At 26.1% G+C, this 11389-nt stretch overlaps 1 protein-coding gene across 3 annotated transcripts in view; it reads left to right on the top strand.

Moving 5' to 3' along the window:
- LOC107452565 (minichromosome maintenance 10 homolog) overlaps window positions 1–11389 on the top strand; it is a 35446-nt gene that overhangs the window by 340 nt on the left and 23717 nt on the right. For 2 of the 3 annotated variants that reach the window (XM_043046733.2, XM_016069058.4), the window contains exons 1-5: window positions 8–204; window positions 388–744; window positions 4116–4200; window positions 8754–8916; window positions 9543–9701. In XM_043046733.2, the coding sequence (XP_042902667.1) occupies window positions 189–204; window positions 388–744; window positions 4116–4200; window positions 8754–8916; window positions 9543–9701 (780 nt within the window). In that variant the 5' untranslated portion in view covers window positions 8–188. Of the gene's footprint in view, window positions 1–7; window positions 205–387; window positions 745–4115; window positions 4201–8753; window positions 8917–9542; window positions 9702–11389 lie in introns of those variants that run through there. The other variant, XM_043046732.2, reaches the window with a different exon arrangement.

The raw sequence follows: 11389 nt of genomic DNA, 5'->3' as shown, positions 1-11389 counted from the left end.
TGGAGTGTTAATGACTAAAATTAGCATTTCACAAATAATGCGAAATCGGTATCTGGAAACTTTGAAAGGCGCATTTTCTGATTACCTTTCTTCACTATTTTTAATTTTCATACAAATATCTTTTTCTTAATAATTATATTAATCGCTTTCATATCATAAATATTTTGATTGTCATTGCCTTGCCAAAAATGGACGATTTCGAAGGTAAAAAAACATTTACTTATGTTCATAAATTACAGTGTTTCAAATTTTCTTTTATATTTCAGTCTTTTCTTTATATAATTTTATTTCAAAGCATAAAATATATTGAATATATTTTTGTTCTTTTAAAAAAAATAATTTTATTTTAATGCTATTTTTTTTTAATTTCTGTCTTAATTTTTTAAGACTTAGATTTGGATTCACTGATGGAGCTATTAGATGATGATACTTCGGTACCTTCAGAAAAACAACCATTTAAAGAGGGTAAAAGTTTAGAAGTTGAAAGTAAAGAAGTACCTACAGTAAAAAGTGTTAGTAGAGTATTGAAAGATGTACCATTAGAATTTCCTTCAGAAGCAACAAATTCAGTTTATATCTCAACTAAATCTAAGATAGATAGCTTAGGTAATGACAGTATGGATGATGAAAGTGAAGCATATCTCTCAAAAGAAGGCAAAGAACTGCAAAGTATAATTTCTGAAGCTTCTAAAAATTCAGGCAAAAGTTTTTTTGCATCTGCCAATCAGAAAAGATCTTTGACTTGTAAGTTTATATTTGAAATTATAATAATTATTTATTTCATTTTTCCTCAGTGAAAGTTTATACAGTTTGTGTTAATAGTAATTTTATGTAAATGTAATTTAAAATCCAATAAGTGTGTTTTTAAATATATTGTAAATTCCATGTTTCCTCTATATTTTTAACTTGTTTTATGAGTTCTATATACTTGCAGCTTATGCTCAATAAATAAAACTTATTATTTTACTTAATTTTCTTCGCTTTTCTTTTAATCCTTTTTGTCTTTTTTGTGCTATATATATGGTAGAGTATGGATAATTCAAAGTTAACGAGACCGAGCCTACCTTGAACTTTCGAAAACTCAAATTTAACAAAACTTAAAATGTAAGAAATATTTTAAAAAAGGGAAGGAAAGCAATTTTTAAATTTCATTATTTAATTAAAAAATGTTTTATATTTAAAGAAAATTTATTTACATTTGATGATCAGGATTCATTTATTGCATTACACCAAGTTGCAATATGTATTATATTATGGTATCAGGTTGATTGTACTTTGAAATAATTGTCTACTGTTTTTTGTTTTAAAGCACTGTTCACAAGTTTCAGTGTTTGATACACCAATTTATTTTTCAATATTCAGTGCTAGTAATCGTCATAAAACCAATCATAGTAATCATTTCACGTGTTGTGCATGCATTGGTCATTGTTTCGGAGCAAGACTGATTTTTTCTCTCATTAGCTCGGATTTATAGGAAACTTATACAATCGAGAGTCGAATTATTGTGACTTTACTATATGTATATTACCTTATAATATATATATATAAGGTAACATCCTACTATTAATTTACTGATGAGTGAACTTTGAAATAGAGGAAAAATTTTCAAAGCAGAAACTACATTTGTAAGTTACTGCTTCTTTATTATACAATTATAACTAACAGATAAATTATACAAAATTATCAACCTATAATTAATAACTATTGATTTCTTGAAAATTTAATTAAAAACTTAATTATTTCCAGTTTTTTTTACTTCAGTTGAACCTGTTTATCTCGAACCTCTTTATCTCAAAAACCTCTATATCTAAAATCAATGTATTTTCCACGTTTATGTTGATTTTTTTTTCGAAACCTCTCTTTCTCCAATTTCTAATAATAGGGCACAAATGCAAAACTTTTTTTATCAATGGAACTTGCAGACAGAGATGAATTTCGTGAACCCACAGGAAGTAGGAATGAACAGTTTGGGGGTGTTTCTTGGAATTTCAATCACTATCTCTGCACTTCTTTAACTAGAAAGGAATACAAGGATTCTGGCAGTAAGTGAGGGGTTAATGAGTAGTTAGCTTTTCAACATAGATAAGAAAGCTAAGAACAGAAATTCATTTTTACCTCAAAATTGCCACCAATGGATCAAAGGATAATTAAGAGTTTTAAAGCGAGCTGTAGAAAATGCAAACTTGTAGATGCCATTGATGAAAAAAGTTCTCTTCCAAAAATAAAGATGTTAGATGCTATCAGAATTATTGTTTTGCCTGGAGAAATGTGTCTAAAAACTATCCAAAATGGTTTTAAAAAGCTGGTTTTAAGAATAGCTATGAAGAGGTTGAAGGCATTAGTAAAGAAGAAGAAACTGTTGGTGCTGTAAATACAGTGCCAGATTTTCCAGAGTGGAATGCAATAAAATCTGGATTTAATGTTGACATTGATTTTTCACAAGTGAACAAAAGGGCAGCATACGAAACATTGACAGATGCGGAAATCACAGATAATGTCATAGGAATATCGAATGAAGAAGAAGCTGAAGATCATATTGATGAACCAAAAGTGCATGCAAAAGAGGCTATGAGGGATTTGCGCTCTTTCTAACCTTAAAAGAATAATCTAAACAAATAAGGTAATACATCAAAAATCTTTGAAGAATTATTTTTAGTGTTAAATGTATGTTAGAGAAATGTTGCGTAGATGCATGTATGTGGTATAATTAATTTAAAGAAGTGCCTATTTTTTCTACTATAAACAATTAAAGCACTTTTAATAGAATTTCTTAATTAAATCTAATTTTTTAAAGTACCTGTTTAACTCAAAACCTCTTTATCTCAAATTTTTCGCCTTTCCCGTGAGATGTGAGATAAACAGGTTCAACTGTATTTACAGGTTAATTGGACTGAGGTTCTTAGAAATGAAAATGTTTGTAGATAAAGTATTTGAAATGTAAATTTTTTATGTACTTTTTGTCTCCAAAACTGGCTCTTCCATTTATAGCTTGAAAACGGGTTCTTCACAAGAAAATCTAAAAAGGTCATCTAAGCAAAGCTTGTTTTTTAGATATTCTATTTTAATTTGCAAACTTTTTCTTTACAAGCCGTTATAGTTGTTAGCAGTGTTGGACAAATAACTATTTTCTAAATTCAAAATGCATGAAAAGGGTGCCATTATCATCCTCTCTAGTCACACTAATCTTTTCCTATTTACTGATTTCTGTAGCTTTTGGCAGGAGATAATTTTTCCTTATTTAAAGTGGTAGAAAATGTTATGCTTTTTAATTTTATTTTTGATTTAATAAATTAGATTGATAGTAATTTTGACTGCCAAATTTTAAACAAATATATAAAACTGTATCATCATACAGTGAGATTTTTATGCGTTTTTAAAGTAAAACAAATTAAGCTTAATATTTCGTTACAATTTTAAATGTTGTGAATAGCTAGGACTTCTGGATTGGCAATTACTCTTATTACTCATCGATTGATTAACAATTAACAACAGCAGGAAGAAAAAAAAACTAGCAACTTTAAATTTTTTTTTCAAGGAGTATCTTTATTCCGAGTTTTCCCTATCAAAGCGAAATCTGGGTCTATATGTGTATTTGTATGGGAATTTCTGCATTGTGATCTGTTTCGCCAACTATAACTGCCAAGACATAGAATGGATATTAAACTTGCAAATTTTAAATACCCGGAAGCAATTTTTATGTACCCAGAAGTTGCCTTTATTTGACGATTATTCTGCTACATATCACCTTCTGGTTTGTATTAACTGTGTTTTATGAGTTGGTCTTATTTTACGTAATTATAGTGTATTTATTTCATAAATTATGGTATTTTTCTATTGCTATTCCATCTTTTATCTGTCATTTTCAGCGTGTGTTTTATGACAATTTATTATTAAAAAAACATGCTAAAAATATTTCTCTATCTCATGAGTTCTATATACTAGAAATTCCACATTTTATCTACGTATTTACATACTTATTGTCATTATGTTTGAAAAAATTTTTAATCTCTTTTCGAGGTTGTTGCTATTTTGTTATAAATAATTGTTTTTTATTAAATTTTTTTTTCATTAGTATTATCTTAATCTTGTTAATTTCTAGTAAAAAACTTTTTCAGGGAAAGATTCTGCCAAAATGAACAAAAATAATTCCAAAAGTGCAGAAAAATGTTACACTGACAGTTATTCTGGCATACGTATTGTGTAAGTTATTTTGGTTATCACATTAAATATTTTTTTCAGCTGTTACATGCATGTGCCAGAGGGGTAAGCTTAGGCTCACTTTTAAAGGTTTAAGCCAAAGACTTTTAATGTGAGCCTGAGGTTTGTTTGTGTCCAAAATAGAGATTTAGACATTTTGTTGAAAAGTAAAATTCTGAAGATATATGAGTCTGAAATGTGTAAAAATGTTTGATACATAATTTTAGATTACCAATTATTAAATCATAGTTTTTGTATTTTTCATCTAATAGTTTTAATTTATAATTTTTAATCCCTCATTTATAGCCTTTTAGACTACTGTCACTAATACTTAAAAAGTTCTAATAAAAAAATAAACCTTAATTTTGTCTTCTATAATTTATTTTAAAAAATAAAACTAGGTTTTTTTTAAAAAAAAATCTTATTCATCTTTAAAATTATATTACTGTCATTTGTAAAGCATTAATTTGTCAAAAATTTAATTTCAAATTTGCTTACACTTGCCCTACTTTTTTACAGTGGCAGCTCATAATGTTATTCCATCTGTAATTTTAACTATTACCACAGTGGCATGTAATGAATTTGTATATTTCTTATTATTGGTCTATTTTTGAAAAGTATTTTGTTTTTCTCGGATACAATGCAAAAACTTAATTAATCTTTACATTTATGTTTATTAAGAGATTTTTTTTTTTGTTTGCAAATTTTTAAAAAAATATTTATTTTTTTGGTTTAACATTCAAAGATAAACAATAATTTTTGCTTTTACTTTTGTAGTACTTAAAATTAAAAAGAATAGTAACTTTTCCTTTTATAATTTTCTTATCATTGTTTTTTTTATACATATATTTGTCTTACAATTTGTACGATTTTGTTATAATCATATTTTTAAATTTAATGTATTTTTACCAGTAATTTAGTTTTGTTTTAATTGGATCAGATGAAGGTAAAGTCAAGTAAATGGTATGAAATCCAGAGTTGGCTATGAGCTAAATAGTTTTTTTTTTTAAATACTTCATAATAAGCAATTATTACTAGTATTATTATTATTATTTTTTTAATTTTTAGTTGGATTTTTGCTAGCAAAAAGGGAATGATTAAGTTAGTATGATATAACTCCAAACATCTTTTAACTATGAAATTAATTGTGATATAATCTTCAGAAAAATTTTAATAAAAGACTTACAAATAATTTAGTTACTAAAAATACAAAAAAGTGCAGTTTGTTTATAATCATTGACTGTTTGCATCATTTAAAATTTAAGTCATTTTTTCAGAGTATTAAATGTTTGTGTAAACATTGTTTCAACATAACATACTAAAATAAAGGCTTTGAAGAATTTTCTAGATAAATTATATTTACTGTACCAGAATGAATAAAAGAATAATTTGAAAATGTCTTTTAAATTACAACAGAGCTAGTAGGATAAAACTGAAAGTGTTAAGTGCATTTGCAAAATGGAACCAATTGCAAACTTAACTAACAGAAGATATATTCTCTCACTATTTGGATGCTGTTTGTGATCTAATAACATTTGAAGAAAAATATATCTGAGAGAAGATCAACTTTTTTAAATCAAATGTACTTACAAAAGGAACGTATTTGCATTCAATATATTCTACAGAAACTACCGAGTATTCATTTTTTGTTTGTTAGTCATTGATTTCTCTCTGTTCTTAGGATATAATGAGTGAGCCATGAAATGATATTGTACAATTTCTTGATTGAAACGTTTTTATTTATTTATTTTAATAAAATGACTATGAAGCTAAGGGTTATGAGCCAAAGTGCACCATAAGTGACAGGAATCTGATAAAGTTTAGCTTTTAACATGTATATAACTCATCTTCTACTAGTTTTAACGGTAAAAGCAGCTAAGTAATGACTCAGTGAGTAGATAAAAGATTCTAATTCAAAAGAAAATTAATAATAAGTAAAAAAATATTTTATAGTAAGTCAGTTGTTTTTTGAAAATTGTTATCAAACTGAGAAAAAACTATCTAATCTTCAAATATCCTATTATTGATTGAAATATATCCAGATGTAAAATACATTTTAATGGAAGCCTTATTATTATAATGCGTAATATATTAATAGTTATAGCCATAATTATCCACAGTAACACCATTGTTTTTATTTGCATTAAAAAAATTCTTTTGATCTTATAAAGCCCTTATAATAATACAATGCAAAGATATGACCATTAGATCCTTTTAAATATTTTATCTGTATGTATTTTTATAAACAAAGTTTTTTAATTATATAGATTATAGTTTTATATTTTTACTAGACTTCATCCATTATATCAGTTTTAGTCAAGTTTGTACCACAGTTATCATTACTAAGTTCGGATATTTATTATTTATATCGTACTGCTTTTTTCTTCCTAAACATTTACTGCTTATTTCCTTTTTCCCCATCATACTGTTTTGCTGTTTTAATATATATTAATTTTACACTTGTTCTAATTTTTAAATGTAATATCAGTAGAGATTAAGACTTGTTCCTTCTTCCATAAAATATCTATTTGCAAAACATGAAAACTTAAATAAAAAATAATTTGAAATTAAAAATTTTAATGTATATTTTAAAACATTTGTTGAAAATTGTTTTAACATTGTTTTATGCTTCAAATTCTTCTGAAACAGAAAATCTATAAGATTCTTACAATTTATATTAAAGAATCTTATTTTTCATAACCATAAAAGTTAAAAAAAAGAATATAAAATTTTTTATCACATCAAAAATTTCATATTTTTAAAATTTCTAATTAAAATTTTTGGTGTAATTTTTTTAACAATGTCCAGGCTCTTAGGAATCATGGGCCCATATGCAATTGCTACTTTGCCTCCATAACTACTAAGAGACTTTGTAACATTTACGCTTTTTGGGAATTTCTTCGTCAGTAAAGAAACTAAAGCACAAATTTTTGAAAACAAATTATTTTAAAATTTAAGTAGAATTTAGTATAAAATGAGTAATTGCTTCCAATATGTTTGTTAAATGTAACATTTAATATTTTGCTTTAAATAAAAGTTCTTGAACACAGAACTTATTCTGAAGAATAAAAGCATTTTGTTTTGTAAATGTACAATTCTGTATTTATTAAACATTAAATATACATATACTTATTTAAGTAAAAGTGTTTAAATAAAACTCTTTTATAAAATAAAGCATATTTTATTTTGTGCTGCAAAAATTCTCAATAAAAAAGTTATGAAAGTGTTACTAATATGCTTTTGCAGATATATAAAATTATATTAACCCCTTTACAGCCCACCTCCAGTGCCATCGATTTCCACAGGGGGGCACATAGTTTTGGTGTGTATTTGAGAAAAAGAAGAGACAAACTTTTCAATCTGAACACTTCTCACCTTTATAAAAAAATAAATATATAAAATAAATAAAATAAAAAATACATAAATAAATAAAAAATAAATACATAAATAAAACAAATAAATAAAGAAATACAAAAATTATAGTATTTATAACAGTTAGGGTGCGTAGCGTTTTTAAAAAGTGCTTAAAGGTGTTGATTTTTGTTTTTTGAAAGCCCTTAAAAGTTCTTTTTTCATTGGGTGTTTTTAAAAAGTGCTGAATCTTCCCCTTTTCAAAATGATATTTTCCCTTTACCCTGTTGATTTTTGCTGCGAATTATGCAAAAGGACACAGTTCATATTGAACATTTTCTCAATTAATTCAACCCCAATCTATTTCGGCGTATTGTCAGTTCCTAGCGTATAAAAACGCCATTCGTTTTACATGATTCAAAATTTCATGATTTTTTGACACCTGTCAAAAACAATGCAAAAAGTTTTTTTTTTTTTTGACATGACGGTTAAAACAAGATAAAACTGTCAATTGTCAAAAACTTTCTAACTCTGCCTATTTATATTTTTTTAAAGTGCTTAAAAATATTTTTGGAGTGCTTAAAAGATGCTTATTTTTTGTTAAATCATTAAGTTACGCACCCTGACAATAAAATAATAATAAAAAATTTTGCAATCAATGTAAAAAAGTTATGTCATATTCTGAAATTTCTGACCTTTTTTTGGCAGTCATTTTTAATTTAATATCAGACATATTTGCACAAAAAATGAAAATTTTTATTTCACTCAGTGACAAAAACAGGAACGAAAGAAAAGTAAAAAAAACATGTACTGCTCAAAAGAAACGCACGCAATAACTGCACAGCTGTGATTTACTTTCCTCATCTCTTCCCCTTCTTGTCTGAGATCCTTTGAAAACAATCTTAAGGTCATTCTATTATACTCTAAAGCTGGAGAAGTTGTTTTACTGATAAAAATGCATGGCAATGTGCTATGTGTACTTCAGAAAGGCATATATATATATGCCTGTGGCAAGCAAGGGCTCAATAATATGCATAAAAAGCAAAGTTAGGAAGCATTTCTATAATCTATTACAAAACTTCTTTTTATTTGCTTGTTAAAAGCATAATAAGTAAAAGTAATGCCAAAAATATTCAAACTAAATTTGTAAAAAGTGCTTTTAAAAGATTAGTTCCTATATGCATAGTATTTAATTTTTATTTCAGAGATCCATTGATTTCCTTTGATATGATGCAGAAACGAATGGAAGGTCGAAGGTTGATTAAAATGTCTTTCATTAAAAATTTCATCAAAGGAGGTGATATTGAAGGAGACTGGGTTACTGTCGGAATTCTTATTAGTAAATTGCCCCCCAAAACGTCTAAAAGTGTGAGTAAAAAATTTTTCAATTATGAGACATATATTATTATTTAGTAATGTTCATTATAATCTATTTTATGATTTAAGAATTTAGCTCTAAATGGTAGTGTAAATTGTTTGAAAGTTATGTGATTTTTATTCATAAATATTTTGTTAAAACCAAATGATCTTTAAAGTAGAAAAAGAATCCATTGAACAAGAAATGGTATGAAATTGTATAGGTGAATCAGCAGGTCCTTATATGTGACTGACTAATTTTGTTTACTTTTTAATTATTCAGAGACAAGTATTAAATTGTTTTTGTAGCTTCGTTGTAAAGCCTTCCATATATTATTAAAATGAATGTTAGTGTTTTCTTATAGTTGTGTTGTGAATGTTAGTGTTTTGACATTTTTATACTAAAACATTTTATTTATATAAATATTAGTTAAGTTTTTTATTATATTTCTTTACAAAGATTTCAAACATATTTTAACATCTTAAATTGTTAATAGTTCATCACTGGTACATTGTGTACTATATTTTTTACTATAGATTTGTACATTGTGTACTATAGATTTTAGAACTATTTTTGTTGAACTTTTTTTTTCCATTTATTTTAAGATGAAAATTTATTCATTAATGTTCTTTGATAGGGAAAGAATTTTTCAATTTGGAAAATGAGTGATCTTCATGATTGTGAAAAAGTAGTTACTATGTTTTTGTTTGGAGCTGCTCATGCAGAACATTGGAAAATGACAGTTGGTACAGTTATTGGCTTTCTTAATCCATCTCTTATGCCTGATAATAAAGATGTAAGTATGATATTCTAGCAGCATATGTCTTTATTTTTTTGGGTATGATTGCCTGTTGATTAATACTAATTTATTAATTATTTATGTTTAGTTTCACACTGTACTGAGATTGAGTATTTGACTAGTATGTATATGTTATGTATAGATATTGTTTTGCACCACTTATGAATTATTTTTTATTTAATTGTATCCAAGAATGATTTGTTGGACCATGACCAAATATTCGGGCCAAAGTTTCGAGGTCACAGGGATAAAAATATCTTTAAAAAAAAACTCTCTGAGTTTTTGTGAAGAAAAGGAACCTACACATTTTTTGTTATTATTATTTTATTAATTCCATAGATTTTGTTTGTTTGTATAACTTTTTTTAAATATGTTGTAAATTGAAATCTTTTTCAATTATTTAAGTAGTTTATTTAAAATTTTGTTCATATTTATAGTTTTAGATTTCTACGAGACATTGCCTATTATTTTCAACGTTTGTCAGAAAAACATTGAAATTTGCAGAATTTGTGTTAAAAAAAAGTTTTGCCCTAATGCTCATTTAAAATACAGCTACTACCAACAAACATTAGAAAATTACTGAAATTAATAATATTTATAAGATGGAAAAAAATTTTACTGTAAGAAAAATTTTAAACATAAATTAGAAAAAAAATAGTTTACTTAACTCATTATGTTATTTTATTTTCATAAAAACTATTTAAACAGTTATACAATATTTAATTTCAATTGCCAGTAATATATTGAAACATGCCTTTTAGTTTTTGACTACTACTACTTCTAAAAGTATAAATAAAAAATATTATTCTATATCAAAGTTCCCATGGTCCTTAAAAACTGCTTAATTTTTATTTTGTGAAATAAGGGCCCTTAAAAGTGCTTAATTTTGGTACAAGGTTTTTAAAAGTCCTTAATTTTTTAGCATCACTTACTTATAGTTGATAGGAAAAATTTTTCAATTCAATTTTTTAAAACAAATTGTCCTTTTATCACTTAGAATTAGACCATGCATCGAGGGTAAAGCATTTTAGAGAGACAAGAATTTTTGTGTGTAGGAGGGGCATAGGTAAGGGGAGGAAAGTACATCCAGTTATTAATATATTGGTTCTATCATTAATATATTCTGCCTTTTTGCCCAGAATGATACTCTATGAGGAGAGTGAAGCATTCTAAAAGAAAAGAATAGTGTGGACGTAATACTTCACATGGAAAAGATAGGGCTTTTTTTTTTTTGGCCGGGGGAAGTTTTAAGGTATCTAAGTAGAAGATTGACACTAACCTTCAAAATTGACGGAATTGAAGAAATTCTGTTCTACTGGTAACGCATCTGCTTATAGGGATTAAGTAAAACGCTAAGAAAGAAAGTGTCAGAAAAATTTTTGAATTTTGAAGGAATCCATAACGTGAACTATTTCCTAAAATCTTGAAGAATTAAATAAATTTGAATAATATTTCCATGTGTAAAAAGTAAACGTAAATTTATGGTAAGCATAAAATTTTTTTAAATTCATGATTGTACTAAAAAGTAAACAGATCTGTAAGAAACAGGGTTTGAAAAATCTTAGTCCACCTAGGTTTTTCATCAAAAACATGGAGTTTATTGGGTTTTTGATGAAAATCTCAAGTTTTTTTTTAAAATAAAAATACTTAAATTTTTTTTCTTAAGTACTAAATAAAAAAACATG

The sequence above is a fragment of the Parasteatoda tepidariorum genome, chromosome 2 (genome assembly GCF_043381705.1).
Source record: "Parasteatoda tepidariorum isolate YZ-2023 chromosome 2, CAS_Ptep_4.0, whole genome shotgun sequence".
NCBI lineage: Eukaryota > Metazoa > Arthropoda > Arachnida > Araneae > Theridiidae > Parasteatoda > Parasteatoda tepidariorum.
This window is presented reverse-complemented; position numbering and strand designations above follow the sequence as displayed.